General features: G+C 45.9%; 1 protein-coding gene across 1 annotated transcript in view; it reads right to left on the reverse strand.

Moving 5' to 3' along the window:
* Position 1: 1 nt before the first annotated feature.
* Positions 2-22,838, reverse strand: part of lgr6 (leucine-rich repeat containing G protein-coupled receptor 6) — a 32,848-nt gene continuing 10,011 nt past the window's right edge. Inside the window, exons 2-18 of the mRNA XM_040193860.2 lie at positions 19,463-19,534; positions 14,491-14,562; positions 12,456-12,527; positions 8,779-8,994; positions 8,572-8,643; positions 6,689-6,757; positions 6,175-6,246; positions 5,966-6,037; positions 5,507-5,575; positions 5,188-5,259; positions 4,928-4,993; positions 4,742-4,813; positions 4,380-4,451; positions 3,798-3,923; positions 2,982-3,136; positions 2,392-2,472; positions 2-2,282 (exon numbers count right to left, since the gene is read on the reverse strand). Coding sequence (XP_040049794.2) covers positions 1,033-2,282; positions 2,392-2,472; positions 2,982-3,136; positions 3,798-3,923; positions 4,380-4,451; positions 4,742-4,813; positions 4,928-4,993; positions 5,188-5,259; positions 5,507-5,575; positions 5,966-6,037; positions 6,175-6,246; positions 6,689-6,757; positions 8,572-8,643; positions 8,779-8,994; positions 12,456-12,527; positions 14,491-14,562; positions 19,463-19,534 — 2,680 coding nt within the window. The 3' untranslated portion in view covers positions 2-1,032. The remainder of the gene's footprint in view (positions 2,283-2,391; positions 2,473-2,981; positions 3,137-3,797; positions 3,924-4,379; positions 4,452-4,741; positions 4,814-4,927; positions 4,994-5,187; positions 5,260-5,506; positions 5,576-5,965; positions 6,038-6,174; positions 6,247-6,688; positions 6,758-8,571; positions 8,644-8,778; positions 8,995-12,455; positions 12,528-14,490; positions 14,563-19,462; positions 19,535-22,838) is intronic.

A 22,838-nucleotide genomic window follows, 5' to 3' on the forward strand; every position in this document is an offset into this window, starting at 1 on the left:
ATACAGTATGAAGATAATAATTTTATTCAAACATATGCATACCAGTTGTATACAAAGTATGTACATCCTAAATATCACGTTGTTGTTTTTTTACAATCTAAGGATTTACTTCTTATAATATAAAATTAGATATTTGCTGTTTATCATATAAAAAGGGTGACAAACATAAGGCTGTAGTGAGTCAATACCATGCTAGTTCAGAGGTAGTTACATTGTATGTACATTTTGCTAGCCTACACCAATGTCTGCAGAAAGATCACTACATCCCACTCCGTCTGTATAACTGCACGCCTTATATTGGGAAGATTTGCATATTTGAGAAAGAAATGTAAACCGTGTGAATCTGTAGCTTTTTGCTGCCCCAAAGAATAACACTCAATACAGCTGTTAAACAGATGCAAAGAAATATCGGATTATTGCATTTCTTTAAATGAAAAAACGGTAGCTTACTTTGGTTAAAAAAAAAAAATTCCAAGTGTGTCTGATAATGACTCCCTTTCTTTAAAACAGACCATAGCAATAACATAGAACTTGTATTTAAAAACATATTAAGATGACTCCACTTAAAATACAACCAAACAATCCGTAACCTCTAAGCTGCATGTCTCATGATCACATTTCAGAAAAAAACATTTACACTTAAAATTCTACTGGTTCTACCTCAATTCCCCCTGGCTTAACCATTGATTTGTCTGATGCTTGGAAGTTAACAGGTTTTGATGGAGCTTTCTTTTTGTAATGCGAGTCCATGACCCAAGCAGTCCACTGGGTAGCGTCTGAAATTGTCCTTTAGTTTTTCCAGACATGTTGTAGTGGGTTGTTTCCTTTTTAAGCCTTTACATTGAAGGGGAATTTTAATTACCCCGTCCATTTTTCAAGGCACTTTGCTGTGTTCTCATAGACTTCTTCAGAGTCTCTCTGTGGACTCATTCCGAGGTTCTTGAGGATTGGAAAACCCATAGAGTGCGGTTTTGATGATCGTCCTTTAGTGTCCACAGTGTCCCAGCTATTTGCCCCAGATAGCTTTGGCCCTCAAGGAGGAGAGGCGAGAGAGTGACTGATGTTTGAGTGATACAGGAGGCAAGTGTTATGAATCACCTCTGGATCTAAACCCTTGAGACATTGCTCGTCGTTTCGGCTTCCTCCTTCTGCCACTCTGTCTCTATCTCTGGCTGTGGGAATCTGGCAAGTGATGAGAGGAACCGAGGAAGAAGAGGACCAGCGGGAAAACCTGATTGGATCCCCTCGTGGTTGGAGAGACAACCCCCCACTGTACGGGCCGTCGGCATCGGCGAGGGACACCTGCGTCGACGTATCGGAGCAGGAGCTTTTCTCTGTCTCCACGGAAACAAGCGAGTCCAACGTGCGGTCCCGGCGGAGCTGTGGACGCGCTTTGGGGTGGGGCCAGAAAAACAACTGGGTGTGCTCTCGTGTGAAAAGCAGGAAGAGGAGGGGGTTGAGGCAGGCGGGCAAGGGCTGGAGAAGCAAGAGGACTGATTTGAGCACCTCCTCGCCCAGAGATAGGAGACTCAGCAGGGAGCACAGGGAGAGAAAAGCTACTGGCACATAGAGGAGGCCATTGGTAAATATTAGCCAGGCAACATGTTTGATCATAGCACAGTCCCACAAGCCCTCACACTCTCCCCTGAGCAACTCCCAGTAAAGGCGGATATATGAGCCTGTGACTATAAGCAAGCACAGGGTGTTCATCATAATGAGCGCCAGGGGAAAGCCAAGGGAGGAGGGTAGTCGAGACGATGGGGGAGGCAGAGGTGAGGGAAGGCAGAAAGGTGAGGAACCATACTCCCCGACTCCTACCAGTGGGAGAGACGCGAGAGTGAAGGACAGAGTGAGGCAGAAAAGCGCACATGTACGCACACTCCCGAGGGACGGCGACTTCCCGTAGGCCCGAGCGCACGTCACGCTCACGCCGCACTGCACGGCGGCCAGAGTCAGCAGCAACACGCTGGCTTCGGACGCAAACACCCAGACCCACCCCGTCGCCTGACAGCCGGCTCCCCCCTCCCAGCGGGCGCCGTGGTGACCAAACTCGCCCAGGGTTAGAGCGTCCACCATGGCCAGGGTGCTGGTGCACACACCCGTCAGCAGGTTGGAGGCACCCATGCAGGCCACGGTGAAGCGGAGCGGCGACAGGTAGCCGGGTGAGCCGAAGAGGGAGAGGAGCAGGAGGGAGTTCCCCAGGAGAGACACCAGGGAGATGGACCACAAGCCCACTCGAACCAGCCAGCTGCCCAGCAGAGAGTCGCAGGGTCGGAATGGACCTGCAACGCATAGACGGTCAGATGAAGCGAGTGGACGTGGTGAATTTATGCATAATTTCCCCCACACTGTAGTGCCCATTGGCAAACCGGAAGGTGTCATTTCTGTTACCTGGAGTGGGCGTGCATTGGACACTGGTCTGCAGTTTGGATTCCTCTATTTCTTGTTGGAACTCCTCCAGGTCAGGGTCATCTGGAATATTGCAACCACAAGATTAGTTTTCTACCAGGTTTTACGAGCTTATGCATCTGTACACAAACAGCATAGACGTGTTGGTTTGTGTGCCGCTGGCTTCACGGGGTTGTGCAATAAAGCAGGTGATTTGATATTAGTTTGCACAAAACAACAAAAATAGTTATAGAAGATAGTTGGCACAAACAAATGTTAACTATTTAATCTCTTTTGATAGAGGAGACTCGTGTTTACGTGTGACTTTATTGGTGCTGATATAATAGTTCTAACTTGAGCCTAATCTTGGTTTGTTGCTGTTTATAATTTATGACCTGACAGTGTCTGTGTGTGTCGCCTGGCACATAGTTGTGGTTTCAGCGAGGCTCCGACACGTTTCAGGTTGGCTCGTGTCAATAGTTTGTCAGTGAGACACACACACTATAATGTGTATGCCTATAAACCTGTACCCTACCACGTGGGGTATACTGCACATTTGCTCACACAGATATTGTAACGGAGAGCTTTCTTACAGTGTGCGTCAGCGTGATTCGGGTACATGGCCACGGGCCTCCTGTGTAGGTCTTCGTCAGCGTTGCTCTGCTCAGTTTCCCATTGGCTGACTGTCTTGTAGCCCTCACAGGAACCATACACACAGCACTGGTAGGCGTACGGCATCTCTATTACCCTGCAGGACAACAGATGAAACACTATTGAAAAGAGAACGGAAAAAACACCGCCAGAGCAGGTGGTTTACCGAGTGCACAAAGAAAGTTGGACGTAGACATCATCGTGAATGCTTTCAAGCATCCTCAAGTGATTTTGAATCTGTCATTGACGACATACTCAGAAATGTTTCTGAGGCTCTGGATGGACTGACCTTTGCACACAGATATCTGCTGTGCACGTACAACACGTTTGAACTGTTTTTGAATCAGGATCAGGATGTGCAGTAATTACATTGCCACTTGATCACCTGCCATCTCTTAAATCTTTGAAATGCGTTCTCCATTTTCCCTGCACCTTTCCAGGCCTTCAGGGATCTGTAACAGGCCTTAACTTGCTACAGACAAATTTTCCCTTATTATGGAAGTTCATTGCAGGAATGGCTTGCAGGGATACCGTGTGATTGGTGCATTGTCAACCATTGCTGCTTTTGGTACATTTAAGATACGTTTGGTATATTGAAGAAAATTGTGAGAGGAAGGATTATTAAAAAAGATGAGAAGTGAAGTCTTTACAGCGACAGGTTACACACCTGGGTAAGTAGTCATCTTATGTAAGTCTATGATGAGACGCAAAACGTTTAACGAAATATTGAGAAAGAAAGGATGTGTGTGGTGTGTTACCTCATTCGGGGGAAGTAGTCAGGACTGAAGGCCTCATATAATTCAGTGTTCCCCTTCAGCTTGAGGTGGGTGAGACCCCCCAAACCTGCAACCGGCACCGAGCTGAGACGGTTCTCTGACAGGTCCCTGAAATAATGATGGAATAGAAATTGAGGACAAAACACAAGAGGTTGGGCGTCAGTTCAGCCCATGTCAGTGTTTACTGAATGGGCTTTCGTTTCATACATTGCCGCGGTAAGAAAACGGCCTTGTCTCAACTGTTCAGTCCAGGCTCAGATCAGATTCCCTTCAGATAACACTTCCTGTCAGATGTAGTGTATCTGCTTGTTTAGCTACGCATACTTCACACAATGAAGCTGTTTGCATTGGCATGACTTGAGATGTATCGTCTGGCCACACAGAGGGGGGTTTTCAAACAATAAATGCATATCAGTGTCTCCTGTAGACTCGGCCAGAGCACCAAATGTTTTATGTGGCACACACAGGCGAGTGTGGAGTGTTTCTATAAGGCTCTGACGGACAGCTTTGATTTAATGAAAGGTTGCAGAGTCTTAAAGATGGAAGTGTATGTGTTTTACTCACATTTTGAGCAAAGAGTGAAGCGAGGCGAAGGCATCCAGGTGGATCCACTCGATAATATTGCAGCTCAGATCCCTGAAAACAGTCAAATGGAAAGGAATTGTAATCTCCATCACCACTAGATGTCAGTAATTGGTCTCTGTAGTTTCATCATGCTCCACGCTTCCCCACCTTCTAAGGCGGATGAAATCAAGCAATGAATACTATCGTGTAACTAAGAAACACTTTGTTTAGAAGATTTATGTTTTCCATCTTTCCTTCCCTATAACCTCAGATATATTGCCACCTTGTGGTGGGCTCCTGAATCCAAAGTTTGAATCGACGGATCTAACCGATGAATTCCACCACGCCACAGGTAGACTTACAGGCTTCTGAGAGAGCTGAGCTGCTGGAAGGTCCTCGCCTCTATCCGCCTGATTTGGTTATGCTGGAGCCCTCTGTTGGGGAAAAATACAAAAGTAAAGCGCTGTGAGAACAACGGAGGAAGTGCAGGTAAAGGGCGGGACACGTTGATGTCGATGCAAACGTATGTGCAATTGTGTTGAGCTCACATCTCCTCCAGTGCAGAGCAGTGGTAAAAACTGGGCAGATCTTCAATCTGGTTGTAGGAGAGCTCCCTGCAACGATTCACAAAGCGCACGTGCACATGAACACAATAAGCAGATTTATATTGGCTTGGTTGACTTCTTATGGCGCAGTGACTGTACAAATGATTGCTTGGTGGCACAACCCTCCACAGTTGGGTTTGTTTTCTTATACGCCTCATCCTCCTTCCTTCCGTTTGTGTGTGTGTGTGTGTGTGTGTACTTACAGCACTCTGAGGCGAGGCAGCTGCTCACACAGATCCAGGGGGAGAGCTGAGAGGCCGGCCCGAGTCAGCGTCCTGTAGAGAGGAGGAGAGTCCTCGGATCATTGTCGAAGTGCAAGCAAGCGAAAGGATTCCCCAGTTGTGCGAGTCTAACTCGGTCGGACAGAAAACTGTGTCGGACGGCCAAACGTGTCATCGAGGGGCATAACTAGCTCACCCCTGCTGCCCCTTGCTCTCTTAGCATCCTAAAACACACACATGCTGTCTTTTTTTTTTCTTCTTCGGCTATGGGTGTGATTGTGGGAATAGAGGCCACACTTACAAGATTTCAAGGCTGGTGGTTCCTTTCAGATCAGGAAACTCTTGGATCTGTGTTGCCCCATTAAGAGAACTGCAGCAAAAAGACAAAAGTCTCAGCAAAATGCATCTTTTTTTCCTCTTACACACACACACACACACACACACACGCAAACACTCACACAGAGATACGCACATACTTTGTCTAACAGCTCATTTTTAGCCATCAAACCTTTTCTCCAACATCAACACATGCAGGCTGTTTTGGCTGTCTTACAAGACATCATAAGTCACACCATTCAACATGTTCTTACAACACACTCTCTCTTACCACATCAGCGCAGAGCACAGCAGTAAGCTAACACAACATCATTCAGGAGGGCATTACACATGTCCATTCAACTCTCACTGCTAGGGACAGAGGATGATTTAAACACTGTTTGGGCTAACTCACTGGAATGGTTCCTACTGACGGCATACTCACAGCGTGTGCAACTTCGGTAAAAACTGGAAAGCCGACTTTCCCACAAACTGGATGGGATTTTCATAGAAATGGCTGCAGGAAAGAAAGATGGTGAAGATTGATTCCAACATATTTTGATTAATTTGTGTTGAGTAAAGAGTTGCGCTTTACAAAATAGCAATTATGTGTGTATTTAATACAGAATATGAAGGTTGTAGCATTAAGCTCACATGGTTTGGAGCTGAGGGTTTCCCACGAAGGCCCTCTCAGGGATTGCTTTGATCTTGTTGTTATGGAAGCCCCTAGAAATATAGAAACATAATTAGAGTGATTATAAATATGTTTCTGATTCTGTGACTGTGTGTGTTTGAGTTTAGAGGACCGAGACGCAAGTTGTTGCATGTTGCACCTGCCGGTGCACAGCTGAAGAACATTTTTGGATAAATGAGACGTAAACATGCACACATATGCTGTCTCTGTGTCACATATGCACGCCGTGAAACATCTGCTGAAGCTGAGGAAAAACATGGTTTGTGTGTGTGTGTGTGTGTGTGTGTGTGTGTGTGTGCGTGCGCACAGGCGGATCAGTGTGTGGGTGTGTAGCCAGCACCTGCTTAGGGCGAGAGAGATTGTATCCGAGTGCCACATTAAAATCATTTAACAGGATTACTTGGGATGAAGCAACCATGATAGTCATGTCAGGCAGGTGTGTGTGTGTGTGTGTGTGTGTGTGTGTGTACTCACAGTTCCTGAAGCTTACTCAGTGTCCTGATGGCCACAGGGAACTCCTGCAGGTCATTGTAGTTCAAATCCCTGAGAGAGAAAATAAATAAGATGAATAATCAATATAGTGATCAAAACTATATTGAAAAGGTATGATGGAGCTTTTTTGGAGCCATATTTGATATTCTGTTTGTTCCGTGTGTTAGAAAGTGTGCCTGATTGCATATTTATGTGCAGCCACTTCCTCTGCACTCGAAGCGGCTGACAGCTGTAGAGTGTGTGGTTTGGATTTGACCTTTGACCTTTGCTGCTCCGACCTAACTATTTAGGTCTGTCTTTGATTAGTTACCAAGGAGACGCTGTATCAAAACAACCATTGCTACAATTGAGTTGACACAGCTCATACGTGGGGGGGGGCTGAGGCTGGGGGGGGGGGGGGGGGGGGGGGGGGGGGTTATTGTATGATATGCTGGTGGACATGGGAAAAAATGTGCAGCGTATATGTCATGTGCATACTAGTGTTCCGTTTGCCATATTAAGGCATGTGTCTGGCTTCCTTCTCCGGGTCAAAGGATATCTCGAAGTACTCCGTCATTGTCGGCTGGATATTTGAAGATACATTTCAAGTGAATGCCTCTGATGAATGTGTTTGTACGGATTCTCTGAAATGTCTGTCTGCGTCTGCTCCGTCTTGTTTGGATATGCAGTTATGTTTTCCAGCAGTCCCCCTGGACAGCTCCTCGTCGTAACGATTTTATAATACACACAGGGGGGTTTGGGGAGGGCCGTGGCCATGCAGATGGTTCTCTCGTATTCCTCACAAGCGAAAGATTAACCCCTCATACCAGCGCAATCCCCACGTCAATGGCACCTGCCACCTTACACCGCTGAATCGTCCGTCTCCGCTCGCCGCTGACGGCCCAAACGCGTTAACGCGCGCTATTCTCGTCCAGAGAGCTCCATCCCTCCTTTTCTCATTCTCTGGTTTCCCTTCGTACCCCTTCAGCACGGCTCCCCTGACTTACACCCCCCGTTCCCCTCACATTTCCCAGCTCGGATAATGGCTTTTAAGTTGAGAGTGTTAAGCTTGCCAATGCGCTTTGGAGTGCACATGCAGAAGTGCTTGCTTATCTGCGCACACACACACACGCATGTGCCCGCACACATGCTCATAAAACGGAACGCATGATTTTTTATTTTTACATATCAACAGGTTGTTAAGCGGCACGCCGCTGTCACCGGACCACCATGAGTGTTGCATGAGACGCAGCTGCTGTGTGTGCATTTCTTTCGCTTTATTTCTACACCTCTGGCAAAAAGGTGTCAGTTTCCTGTGGTTTCCATATTGGTGTGCGGTTGCCATTATCAAAGCTACAGCACTTATAAGTTCTCTTATAAATGACTCTCCTGTAGCCAGGCTGAGCCAATATTTCACCCCAGCGCTGCCGACCGCTTACTTTTAAAATACATGAAGGACTGTGTGGATTTGACTTCAAGATTTAGGGCACCTGCTGAAATAATAAGGACATCTATCATTATGACTTGACACTGACATTTATTAAAACACCTTCACTTCAGGAGTTTCAAGTAACACCAAACACAATAATTAATGCTGCATTCAAACAGAAAAATTGTTGGTGTTGGTTATTTGACTTTCATGAGGTTCTATCCAAGGAACGTTTGTCATATATCTGTTAAGTGTGATTGAAAGACAACGGTTCAGAATCAATCAATGGTGTTTGATGGAATGATTAAACTAATGTGTGTGCGTCTGTGTAGGTGTGTGTGTGTGAGAGAGAGAGAGATAGTGACAAGTTCTTGGGTTTGACTTTCAGTAGTAACCGCTATCCAAATAGCATGAGCACATTGACTTGTATGTCTGTCATCCTGTGTGTGATACTTACAAGGTCTCCAGACTGGTTAAACCTTCAAAACATCTCGCCCCCATGCTCTGGATGTGGTTGTTATGGAGATGCCTGGGAAAAGGGCCACAAATGTGTTCTTATTAATCAGAAATGACAGTCGCGGTGATGAAGAGGTTTTCTCTGGTGCGATGAGAAACACAGAGACCCTGGAGAGTTTTGAGTAAAAAAAATCAAGACATCACTTACAGAACGACAAGGGCGGAGAGGTTGGTGAATGCATAATCCGGGATGTGTGTGATCTGGTTGAGGGCCAGCGTCATGGCCTGCAGGGAGGGCAGCGAGTCCAGCGCCGTCCCCGGGATCTCGGTTAGGGAGTTGTCGTCCAACCACAAGTGTCTCAGGGAGCGAACCCCTCGAAAGGCCCCAGCAGGAACCTCAGACAACAGGTTAGCATCGAGACGCCTGCAGGGGCAGAGGAACTGAGCTCAGCCACGTAATCACCAAGTTTAAGCAGTTTGTTTGCTTATGTGCAACCATGCCTGTGCATGAATTAGTGGTTGCATGCTGTGGCAATGAAACACATTGGCTAACAGGAAGGATATTATGAGAATTACACATCTTTTATTCTCCTTCTTTCATCTTTGCTGCAGCGTCTTAGGAGCTCCGTTATGATGGAAATAAGCCATGTGTAGCTCCACCAGCACAGACATGTATGAAATGTGAGACGAGAAAAGAGCCAAACGTGCAAGAACAGTTGGGAAAGGCCTGTTTAATTCTACCTCTTTCTAATCAGGTTGCGCCTGCGGACTTCCACAAATGCCTGGAAAACAGTTTGGGAACCCATCTTCAGCTGTTCCACACAGCGCCGGACACACACATCTGCTTTCATCTGGTCAAACATAACCAAAACGTTGTCTCCTCTCTCACTTGGTGTCCTCAACCCAGAAGCATCAAGTGTGGACTGTGACCACCCCCCCATTCCCCTCTGCCGCCGCGTAAATGCACACAGGCGTACACACTGTCCACAGTGATGAATGATCCCCTCGGGGCAGAGTTGACAAGCTGAGACCACTTCCTCCCGCTATTCTTCTTTCTTTGGCCCTTCACACTCATTCATTAATCCTCGTTTACTCCCTCTGGCCCCTTTAACGACCCAAATTTGATTCCTTACGTCTTCATTCATGCCGCTGCGAACCCCCTTTGCGTTTCACTCTTTAACTCTTGTTTGCATTTTCTAACATCCTCTCTTATCAATCTTCTGCTGCGGCTCTTTGATTGTGGAGCCACGGCTCCTCCTCGGCCTCCTCGACCCACCGAGGTTTCGCCAAACAAATGGCGTCATCAAAGTTACATCTGAACTTGAACTCTCAACTCTGGGACCCCCCCTTCTCTTCCCCCCAGGAAAATGTTCCATGTGGAAATAGAAACTGCGTACAGCGGCAGCGTCTCATGCACAGGGAAACGCTCTCCGGCATACGTGTATAGGTACGAATGTGTTTACGCTCACACACAAATGTTCGTCGCATCTTCTACCTGAGCACACAACGTCTTTGGTGCTAAACATCTTCTCGTGTGCATCCTATGCTCCAACTGTGGACATTGTTTGTCCCTGACCCAACTCGCAGGATGAAAGCCACGGAAGACCCTTCGACGTTCTGTTTTGTTCTCCGGGGCAAAATAATAATTGCTCCTCTGGGTGGACCTGCCAGGTCTCCAGAAGGTCCAGACCGAACCAGGAATGTTCCACAGAAGCCAATAAAGCAGGAACTATTTCCTGTCTATCACATCAAAGTACGAGGCACGATTAAGGGAGAGAGAAATGTAGACAGAAACAGAAAGTTCTCTTAAATGATCCAGGAGTTCTGAGGATATGCCTCCCAGTTCAATTCTCCAGATGGCCAACATTTTATATAACAAGGAACTTGAAGGAGCTTGTTTCACTACCCTTGAGTCAAATCCATAAAAAGACGTGGCTTGTGGAACTCATCAGTGGTGATCAGGCTGCATAACCTGTGGGTCATGACCCCGAACAACAACACTCAACGGCAGTTAGACAAACCTCTGCTTCAGTTCGCTGCTGACAGGTTTTGTGCCTGATTAAGAATATGATTTATTTTAGATCAAAGCCTCTTTTATACTAATTTAAAACCCTTGATCTGTCTCTCTTTCTTTTTACCTGCCGTGTTTCATGTCAGTAAGAGGCGCCGTCAAGCTTCACTCTCCAAAGCCTTTTCAGTAATCTTTGTGCGCCGGGCTTATCATTACTGTAATGACAAGGTGCGTCTCTATGTTCCCTCCTCTGCGTGTGTCGCTTCCGTGTGTGTGTGTGTGCATGTGTGTTTTTCACTACTTGATAGCGTCCCAATGCGGGGATATAGAGAGACCACACAAAAACACACACCTGCTTGGGCAAACACAGATACACGAAAACTGTTGATAATCCCCAAATTCCACATGCACAGCGATAACCTGAGCCATAGTGGTCGCCTGTATGGAAGGCTGTGCGGATCACAACAACTTAGTGGCCGTTAATTTATTTTAGAATGAATTGCTAAATTCTTATTTGAATTTCTTAATAATTACCTAAAACACCTAAATCAGTGTTGTTCATTCAATTTGACTCATGCGCTTGTTTGCAAAGATTGTCCATTAGTCTTTGTTGGTCGTTTTTTTCTTCTTCAGCAGCATGAATGTTTTTTTCGTTAATTAATATACAAACTGAAACCTGCATTGTTCATTAACTGCTACCAGACGACCAAATTGTCCATTTCTATTTCGCTCCGATCGCCAACACCTGTCTGCTTGGAGCACATCCGCCGTCGACCACACAGTCACTATACGCCTGCAGTGAGTCATTCTTAAATGACCCACGCTACTCTTATTACACCGTGTTTCCATCCACATATTTTTAATGCGAATCGTCTATTTGGGAAACGGGATGGAAGCAATCTCCAGCGAACCTCCAAAGCTGTCAGACACATTTCTGTACCTGCAGTAGAGAGTCAGGGAAAAAGACACAAATAATATGAGCTGAAGCAGAAGAACCTGCCTATCACCTCTTTGTTTTACTCCGTTTTACTGACATTGAAGGCTCAGATAGACTCGATTACCAAGCTTTCTATTTGCTGCCACACAACATTGGCATGAAATTCTCTTGTTGGTGGAATCTAATAGGTCGCTATATCAGCCTGAATAGCGAGGCCGGGCTTGGTGACTGTGTTGAGGCAGAGCAGACCTTCTAAATACCCGACCGAGAAACGTTTTTTGGGGGTAGAAGAGTTACGTGGGCCGCTTTTTTTTTACAACTCGATCAATATGAGCGCGCGTCTGTGCGATGAAGGAAATGGTTTTATGGGTATTTATAGAGAATTATTCATTTGGAAAGCAGGCATGTGGAGTATGTGTGCGGTACAAAGCTGGGGGAGACGGGCAGGCTTGAGGAATTACAGATGAGGTGGTCCATATGCATCCGGCCAAACATTCGCGCTAACACACACACACACACACGCACGCACACACACAGATGAGACAATTATGCCACCAAACATTCTCATTAGCCAGGGGGGGATAACGGTGTGGGTGGTGGGAGAAGGACGGAGGACGAGGAAGGGAGGGCGGGGGGGATTGATGGAAAACGGGGTTGTTTCACAGCTCATTGAAGATGCTCTCCCTGGCCTGCAGTGTCTGTTGCTTCCCTCATGGCTTCCAGATGCTACCATGAACTGACCTGACACATTCAGGCTGTGACTCCCACCGCCGGGCAGTGCAGTGCGCAACCGCCGGGGCTAAAGTCTGTAATATGGTAGCAGTGCTCAGTACCTGCACTGCGGTCAGAGCTGAGCTGTGTGGGTGGGTGGCCGGGGGATGTTTCATTCCCCAACATAATTAGTGCATGCGTGTGTGTGTAAGAAGGAGAGACTCACAGGGACAGCAGGCTGGGCAGGTCCCATGGTGCATCATCAGGAAGTCTCTCCAGTTGGTTGTTTTGTATCATTCTGTAAGACACGCGGGGATTATTTAGTCGTAGGTTAATAGCTGTATAAGTGATAGAGTGTGTGTGTGAGGGCACACCAAGTAGAACAAATAATTCCATCATGGGGAAATTTGACACAAAAAGGAAAAGGGCCGGTGAAAGCTCAAGGAGAAGCAGAGGATGAAGGGAAGAAGAAAAGAGGAAGGGAGGCTCCCTGGGTGGGCTGTTGATGTCATGCTCAGAAGAATGGGCTAGAACGCAAGGAGGAAGTGGCGAGCAAACAATATCCCTCTCTCTCTTTCCTCTCTCTCTCTCTCCCTCTTTCTTTATAGCTTTAATCGTGACCAGTAGTCTTGACATCAGCTCCCAGTGTGTCTTTCTCAGCAGCAGCATTTTGCTTTCATTGTGGCATCATGGTGCTTCTTTGTGAGTCCCGGAGGCACCGTGTCACAACAGTTAAATGTCTTGCAATGAAGGCAATGTACAGGTTTTCTTTGTATTCATGAATTACCTTTATTCCTCGACTGCCAAAGTTTTTTGTCTGAATTGTAATTTAATTAGATTTACTGTAAGGGAACGCGCATTCTGGGTGTCTGATGATGTATTTTCTTCTTCTTAACTCACTATGTCGCATTCTTTCGTAGTGTTGTGTATTTTACAATTGTCAACGTAGAAAAAATGAGGCTCAGGTTTTTAGAGGATGGGGGGAATGTTTCCGCTGGGACAATGATGCCATGATAAATACATCAAATTGAGCCTTTTCCTGTTTCGGAGAAATTCCCTAGGGGGAGCTTGTACTCCACTCTAGGTTCATGACCCCCGTGTGTGTGTGTGTGTGTGTGTGTGTGTGTGTGTGTGTGTGTGTGTGTGTGTGTGTGTGTGTGTGTGTGTGTGTGTGTGTGTGTGTGTGTGTGTGTGTGTGTGTGTGTGTGTGTGTGTGTGTGTGTGTGTGTGTGTGTGTGTGTGTGTGTGTGTGTGTGTGTGTGTGTGTGTGTGTGTGAGAGTCAGCAGGAAGTCGGCTTGCAGTTATCCTACACAAGGTCAGCGGTCCGTTTGTGACAGCCTGACTCTACCTAATATAAAGAGGAAGGAAATGAACCGCTCAGCTGCTCTGAGGACAGAGAGATGGATGTTACAGTGCAAAGCATGAATGCTTTCAGAGGTGTGTGAACCCAGGACGTGTTTGTCCTTCTGCAGTAATTGTATAATGACAGAGGATTCATGGTTGGTTCACTCATCCTGTATCGCTGAATTTCACAACACAAGGTGCAGGCGATGTGCCTGGTAATCCCCCAGATTACCTCAATTTACAAACCACAATTCTCTAGTTAAGTTTATTTTCTGTGGCAGAGCTTCTCAAACCTCTCAGCGAGGGTCTAAGAGGAATTGATTATCCAGGAAACATGAACAACTCCATAACACACTGGTCTCTACGGCCAGCAGAAATAGGGCTGTAACTCATTGTATGCAGGGGTCCCGAGTCAGAAAATGCCTCGGTTTTTATGGTTGCTTTGCACTTTTTCTGTGATTTAATACCTCAGTGCAGCGCTAACAGTTGGTGGCCATGGATCATAAGGCTACGAACTCACTCGGAGAAATGGGGTGTTAAGAGAACAGCTTTGAAAGGCTTTTTAAAGTGTTATTCTTTTTTTTGTCACTTGCTGTAATCTCGGTGGGTGGTGTAACTGGGAGGTCCCTGCACTACACCTGTGTGTGTGTGTGTGTTTGTATGTGTGTGTGCGCGTTTGTGCGTGTGTTTGTATGTGTGTGTGTGTGCTTGCTTACAACTGAAACAGGGCTTGTTTGAGAATGAAGGAACCAGCCCATAAACTTTAACTGCAGTTAATGATGCGTGGCCCTTGGTGTTTTATTCGAGGCAGGAGCACACTCTATCACCCCATAATGCAATAGTGGAACGACGCACCTGGGATGTGGACCAAACCACCAGAGAGCAGTAGGGTGGGGGAGTGGATAAGGTTACTTACAGAACTTTGAGGCTGTGGAGGCCCTGGAGAGCTTGGCCTGAGATGTACCTCAGCTGATTCCCTGAGATACGCCTGGGAGAGAGACACGCACATCAAAAAGGGGAAAACAAATTGTACAAGTGAAAAGTGATATTCAAGCACATAAACGGGAACAATTTACAAGTCTCACAAGAGAAGCTTTGCCTTTTTTTATGTTACGTTTTTGGGATTGAGTTGTATGACTTCATTCTCTAGTTCCTGCTCTGGGGTTACTGCAGGGGCAGTATGCAAATAACAATATTTGATTCCCTTCAATGTGGTTATTATTGGCCCAGAGCACACCCTGAAACATTAACCAATCCCGGGAGCTCTGATGAGTGAGTAAAGACTGAACTGAATGAGACAGAGACTGGGTCAACCAGTGCAGCATGAAAGTATATTTGCTTGTGCGCATGCAAGTGTGTTTATGTGTGTGTGTGTGTGTGTGTGTGTAGTATGGCGAATAGTACACACGCACACGTGAGCACATATGTGTGTGGATGCATGTGCTGTTTGAGTCCTTGAGTTAAATTAGACCCGTTCTGAGGGGCCTTGACGACAGCGAGGGAGAGAAACCACACACATTCACATAAGCAATCCAATCAGTCTGTTTATCAAACACAGCACCTAATGGGCATTTGTGAGTGTGTATAAGATGTCCAAATAAATAACATTCAGTCCAACAGAGTGACTCTCAAGGTCATAAGCTGGAAGCTCGGTTTTACACATATTTGGCCATCATGGCTCAAGACCACCCACTTTTATTAAACACACACACACACAAGAGTTAAAAGTCCCTCATTGGCATGCTCCTGCTCACACCGTTGCTCCACAGGTGACATTTGCCTGACATTTGAATCTCATGCATACTGCCTCCGGCTGAGTTGCTCCATCAGTGCCAGGATATTGAAATATTGATATAGCGCCCGGCCTGCCTTTCCAAGCCGCCATCATGCAGACGGTAATGGACGAGAGCTCTCAGCAAACTCCCTCTGACAACTGATATCCATGTCAACATGTCTATTACTGTGCAGTGGCAAACCACACAACCCCTCCCAAGCCTGCCAAATCTCACACTCGGCCCAGTTTAGAACTCAAGTAGAGCTTTTATTTATCAACACAAGCACAAGCCCGCACATACACGTAGATACATACGAGCGTTGGCTTACGAGAATACAAAAGGGATTGATGTTTAGCCAAGCTAAGGTGATATTTAGTCATGCATCTTAAGCTACAGTGGAAAAAACCCAGACTATGACTGCATCACATGAGGTCCTAATACAGATTTCCAACATGACACTGATGACAGAGTTGGTCAGCAGGGACTGCTGCTCTTTGACATCAAACTTTACAATGTTCATCCCTTTTTCAAGATAAAGAAGATAAAATGTCAAATTTCCTGCACAAGATGGTCACTGGAGACCATTTTCGAAAGCTACTTTTAGGTAAATGTTTACCTAAAGGTTTATGTAAATGTTCAAACGCAATGATTAGTTACACAGCCATTGGAAAAAACAAAAATAAGGAGGACTAAAGACACAAAAATTAAAGTCCTCTGTGGGTGAAGTTTTAGAAAACAAACATTGGAGTTAAAGCCACGGTATGACTGGCATATCCCACCGCCAACCAGCCCTTCTCTGTTACCCGCACCACTGGAGCCAAAACAGCATTAGAGCGGAACATTTTTTTTTTTGCCGACTTCATTCGGCAAATGGTAATTATGTCGAATGTGAAGATGGATATTGAAAAAGTAAAGAAATGTTCAGACGTTCTTGATAGACGTAAACCGAACACTGGCAGTTGCTGTTGACCAACTGTTTCCATGATATTAGCATACTTGTGTGTGTGTGTGTGTGTGTGTGTGTGTGTGTGTGTGTGTGTGTGTGTGTGTGTGTGTGTGTGTGTGTGTGTGTGTGTGTGTGTGTGTGTAAAAAGATCAAAACTAAGTGTTCCGCATGTTGCCTCCTAGTTATTCCACATCAATCTCATTCACATGAAGGGCGCCTTGCTCTTGTCAACCTGTGGCTCCAACTGTTTTTTCTTCTAATTTTATTTGGGGATGGTTGGAATTTTTCTTGGCCCCTGGACTGGCTTCATAGAAAATTCCATCTCAGTATAATTCAGCTCAATTGACGTGATTCATAGAAAATAATAACAGAGACCAGTTTGCAGTTGAAAGGTATGGGAGAGAAGGGAGGGTTCCTAAGCAAATATGACAATTCAAATCCAGCCTGTGTGTGTCCCTTGTCCCCTTGTGGGATTGTTAGTCTTTGTCGGTGAATCTGTATCTCTGCGTTTCCCCTCCCTAGTTCTTTGATTGTGGAAGTCAGAACCTGAGTCCTCCCTTTCTCTCCTCTCCCCGCCCTCCCCTGTCACCCTTAACGGCAGAGAGAGGGTGGCATAGTGTGTGTCTATAAGTACATATTCATGTATAACACCCAGAGGGTCAACCACTTAATCTGGCGTTGACCTTTGAAATTACTGGAGCAAAATATGAACATGTGGAAAAAACAGTGAATGTGTGCGAGAGAGAAAGTGAGAGAGAGACAAGCAGACAAAACCCGATGTTGGCAGCGTGTAAAGTAAACCCTTAACCTGCACCTACATAATACTCATACTGCAGAAGGGCACCGTTGGCCTCTATAATTCAGATTGAACTGATTCAATAGTCAGAGAGCACATTCCAGAGTTTCAGCTTTGAACCGATAACAGGAGTTAGCACCTCTGTATGTGGAGGTGAGGGATGATTCAGGCAATGATAATGTGGCTATGAGAGACTTGATCCAAACGGCTGCTGCTGCTGATGATGATGATGATGGCGTTCTAAAACACCATCTGACGAGATCAGAATTAGGTAGTGTATCTTTGATATTAAAGGAGAACATTTTAATAGGGGAAGTGCTTGAAAAGTCAGCGTATGAGTATCCAGTCTCGGAGTCTGTAGTCAGCAGCTTTGCCCTCTCATTAATCCATAGACATGACGTCTGCCTATGCTGCATGACAGTTGCGTGCAGGTTTGTTTATGGGAATTAAGAGTAGATCAAAGTGCTAAATGACGGCTTAATGAGAGGTGTCTGGGGTCAATGGAAGGGAGGGGTAATTACACTTTGTGTTATCAATGTGTCGCAATTAGGAAAATGGAGATTGCTATATGCTTTTGTGAAGAACTTTAATTGATGTTCAAAAGGATTAACTGCCACGATAGAAGTGAGAGCTGAGCGAGGAATCAATACAGGCAGTTTAGGTTTATGAGCGCTGCCTTAGAAGGACCCTGCATGGCCTTCCTCCTCCTCCCCACAGCGTAAAACAGGATGAAACCTGGACTTCTTGCCATGAGCAGATTTGTCTTGTTTTGTAAGAATGTGGAGAGAGAAGCGAGAGGGGGGGGGGGGACTATCAAAGGCGGTGTCTGCAGCTTGCCATAGCCTGCAGTAAAATGGAGATGGGGGCTGTAGAAATTAATTGGCGAGGAGGGAGATAAAGTGAAGGAGTGCAGACAGGGAAGTAGAGCCGAACATCAAACAATTTATCACCACCAGTCACAACATGTCTGGCCCTTGGTTCTCCCCGTGCTACCAACAAGTGCTGTGGACCCACATCAAACGAGCTCGCTCTCAAACCGACTGTCTAGAGCCTCGGTTTGTTTTTCTAAGTGCTGTAACTTGTTGCTATTATAATGTGTTTACCATAACCTGCTATGCTTCATCTCGCTAAGCCTCCCAGACAGGAGTGGATGTCAGAAATGGGCTGTGAACCTCGCCTCGGGAACATGACCATCGTTATCGTTAATATCTCCAGAAATGGTCAGCAGGCTACAAAAATGTGGCTTTAGGGCAGGAACATCCTCCTTGGAAGAGTTACAAAGCAACAGAACGTCTCCATGAAGTGTCAGGACACAAGAGCGATACAGAGGAAGCGAGATCAACGGGGTTGTAAAACACTGGGAGGATTGTCTCTGGACAAACAGTGCAGATCCAAGACTCCCACCCCCTTTTTCCCCCAAAGTAGGAAAACGTCAGCATCCATGTTCAGCATCACTCTGCGCTGTATGGTTCTGATTATTAAACCATCAGCAATATTTAACCGTTTTCACAACAGAAAAAGTTGAGATCAATTTGATGCAGCTACAATAAATCATGTCTTGAATTTTATTCGCTAACTTCAAGGTGTCCCAGAGAGCTCCATTGCCCGGCTTCTCTCCACAGCTACGATCCGGTCGGATTGCAGCTCAAACTCAAGTGAATGGCCGTCCACCCAATCTTTTACTTTCAACCACGATTAGCTCACGCGTCACGGACTGCAGCTGCAAGAATTAACAAAGAAAACAGCAGACTGTTCAAACACACCCAAGCAGACCTGCACAAACACTGCAGGCTTTAGAAGTAAAAGAATCAGGTGAAGGCTGACACACACACACACACACACACACACACACATTCACACCCTCGGGCCGTATCTGTGGGCAGCCTTTGTCAGACCGAGACTTAGCTGAGTTCTGCTGAGTGGTCAGATCAGATACCGGCCAAGTCGACCGTTATGCTTTCATCAGCCCGGTGACGATGAAAACCGAGACCTTCTTCTTTGTCATGTGCCGACCATCTTGTTTTTATATTCATTTGAACATTGTTTGATTTTCAAAAGAAGTACGTTTCGGGCATTTAATAAATTAATTAAATACAAGGAGCGGCGGGGTGCAAGAATACAGCTGCTCGGATTTTTTAACATTCTCTCTCTGAGTGAGGCTACATTATCCTCCCTCCTGTGTGAAGCCAGCCCCGGATCTACTAGTGCGCTGCTGCAGGCAGTTTCCTGGTGGGAGAGATCACAGGCAGGCCAGAGTCATCAATCCCCATCACTGTGTACGTGCGTATAAACGGCTCAGGGAATATCTGTTTCTGTTCATGTGTGAGCTGTGGTGATGGAGTTTTATCAGTTGAATGATTTTTGTACTCACAATTCTGATAACAGGTGCAGTCGGTGGAAGGCTCTGGGCTGGATCTCACTGATGTTGTTCATGCTGAGATCCCTAGAGAGAGAAAAAGGGGAAACATGAGTATGAAAGTATCAGTAAATGTATACCGTATCAACTTCTAGGTGCTCAGGGCGTGTACAACTGCAAATGTTTAAAACCTGGTTTTCACATGGCGATTAATCATCAAGACTCGGGAGTAGAATGCAGAGAGGTTGGAAGGTTAGGTAGAGAGGTTGGAGAAGCAGAGGGAGGAGAGAAAGATGAAGAAGAAGAGAAGTTTTCCCCAATGATTCATAGTTGGGCAGTTGTAATTTCCTTTTCGTCCCAGTGACTCTCTCTTTTCCAGATGTCTCACTCTACCTTCTCTCAGATCTGACCCCTCAGCCTCCCTTCGTATCCATCCATCTCTCTCCTTTTTTCCTTTTCTTCCTCAGGTTTCTCTGGAGACCATTTCCTACTCCTTTTGTTCATGGCTGCAACATAGACACACTCCATTTCTCTGCCTCTGTGACACACACACACACACACACACACACGGAGGTGGTGTGCTGAGGGGTGAGTGTTGACGCAGCTGCGTTGCGGTCAAAGAGGGAGAGGCGCAGGATGCTCTGATACATCTATGCACACTCATACTCCTTATGCACACAGATTGTTACCCACTTTTTTTTTTTACACTCGGGACAGTATGTGGACGACTTACGTGTCGGCCTCTGGCAGAAAACACACATGACCTTTCGGTGTCGGTCATGGGGGTCATCGCTTTGATGAAAGCAAGAAGGTCCTACGTCACCCCTCCTTCGCTTTCACGACCCATGGGGGTCTCGCAAGAGTCTTCAAGATTGGGCCTTGAATGTGCGGTGTGTCTGTGTGTGTATGACACTAACCATTGCTCATAAAGCCAGACCACCGGGCTAGCAAGTGTAAACCGTGCTCTCAGAAGCTCTGACACACTTGCTGTTTGTTTGTCAAGTCGGCCGAGCTGACGCGAGCGTGATCCATATTCAGCGTCCCAGATGGTGTGGAAGGGAATCTGCAGGGTTGTATTCTGCTTCACCAATTTGGGTAATTGAGTAGCCTGTCATTTAGCAGCTTTGACAAGACAAACGCGGTACACCAACACTTTGGCACGCCGCCGAGGATAACATTTAACATCGGACCGTCAGGGTGTTGGATTTCCCCCCTTTCACTGTGTGATGAGCTCGCAACGTTAACTGTGTCCTTTTACAGCGAGATTCGTTACGGTCAGATAATTACCGAATGCGACCTCTGCTGACATTGGATATGTTGCGTATGAAAACATTCTTATTTTTGGCATGTTCGTATCCTTTCCTGGGAATTTCCCGTTACACATGCCCCTTCCTGGGAGGTCTGACTACAGATAGAGGGGTTCAAGGTGTTTCTCAGGTTCCAGGACAAATTGGCAGGTTGGATGCTTTTCATCAGGGTTGGGAGTAAAATGTTGAATAGCAAGGCATCAAAATTCCACATCACAATTGCTGGTCTCAATTTCTTTTTGTGTTATGAAGAGCATGTCTCTGTGTTTTTTTGCATGTTGTGTGCTGATGGGAGGCCACAATAATCTCTGTAAACAAATCTTGCATTTACTTGGGCAGCGGGACAAGATTCAGGCAATGGAAGACCCTGTTGTCATTGAGCGCGCTATAATGTGCTGGCCACATCGGAACCCCCAAAACACAGCCCCTCAAACCCGGGGGCTTAACCATTGTCACACTCACAGCCAGTTCTGAGATTTCCCCCACAAGCACGGGAGTGGCATTATACACATTAACTATATGCTGCGGAGATTAGTAATGCATATGGACAGCTGGTGGGGTTGATGCACCATAAAAGCCAGCAGTGGGCCAATAAACAAGAAGAAGAAGGAGGCCAAAAGCCAGAGGAAATGATGCAAGGGTTTGCAAATGTTTTCGGAGGTTTGGTATGTTAAGGATGCGCATACTGCAGTTTGGCGGGAAACATTCTATGTTGCCATGTTTGTTTTTACTAAGACCTTCAGGGCACGTTTGTATATTAGCCCAATTTATGTCCATAAAATGATCTCATCCAATGAGATTATGTATAAATTATTGCAGTAACGAGCAAAGGACACATTTCAAACGGGCTTTTAAGTGCATATCACCAGTCTTGAAAATGGAATGCAGCGTAATTAATTACCTTCCTTAAAAGGCAAGTACCATGATTCACAAACGTAAGCAAATCAACAACTGCTGTGTAATTTATCACTCTATTTCCCCACAGTTTTGTTGAACTCAGGTCTCCCTCTCGGGAAAAGTACTGTGGTGATGTCATGTGAATTATTTACTTCAGGTTTTTCCCATTTTTGGCTCAATCTGCTCGGTCATTTGGGGATGAATGCAACCTTGAGTTGCATTACTGCTTGATTAAAGTCAGGAGTAAACATAAGTGATAATAAAGTTGTCATGGAGATGACACAGCAAGCAGTAACGGCTTATCAACTGACATAATCAAGGCCGGGTGGGGCCATGTGTAATGTCACACGAAGCACACGAAGGTCACCTCATGGGACCCGATGAACAATACACAAAATACACCTCACTTCTATTTATTGTCGGTGTGCTGATATTCTGAAAAAAAAGAATCCTCATCGGAAAAAAATCCTGGTGGGAATCGTTAAAGCATAGCAACACCCTCACATGCACTCCCACGCGCAGACACAAACACACATCACCTACAGCTTCTGGGGATGCGGAGATAACTCTGCATTATCTGGTCCTGATTTAATAAGTCATAAACAAACGTGTGAAGTCCATAACCGCGGTCTCACTTAGACAGAATAAACACGCAGCAATGAGGAGAGAAAATGTTTAAAAATAAAGACACACAAGGGTGAGTCATGGGGAAAGGTTGAATGCATCTCAGCTCTGCTGTGCTCTCCAACAGGCTCATTGGGAAGCTGGTGGGAGAGAGAGAGAGAGAGAGAGAGAGAGAGACATTTGTGCTTTGCAGGCCAAGGCCTCCTCTGACAACTTGACGTATCATTGGAAGGCGCTGCGCTGTGGCTTGTTTTTAAAATCAAATAACAGCTGTGGCTTTTTTAAACCATGATAATTATGATTGATGACTACCACATGTGCATTGTGTAGGCTGGCGCTGCGACGCACGGATATTTTCAGCGCAAATAAACGGCCGCAAAAGAAATGAGTAATTTTGCAGGCTCCGCAGCGTATGGGAGTCTCAAAATTAGAATTGTGGTTTCTGTGTCCCCATTTTATGGGCACCTCTAAAGTGTGTGAGTGTGAGAGAGAGACTGAGAGGGAGAAAGAGGGAGTTTGTGTGTCAGTATCTGTGTCTGTGCGCGCGGTAAAATATATTTTTT

This window comes from Gasterosteus aculeatus, chromosome 2 (genome assembly GCF_964276395.1).
Source record: "Gasterosteus aculeatus chromosome 2, fGasAcu3.hap1.1, whole genome shotgun sequence".
NCBI lineage: Eukaryota > Metazoa > Chordata > Actinopteri > Perciformes > Gasterosteidae > Gasterosteus > Gasterosteus aculeatus.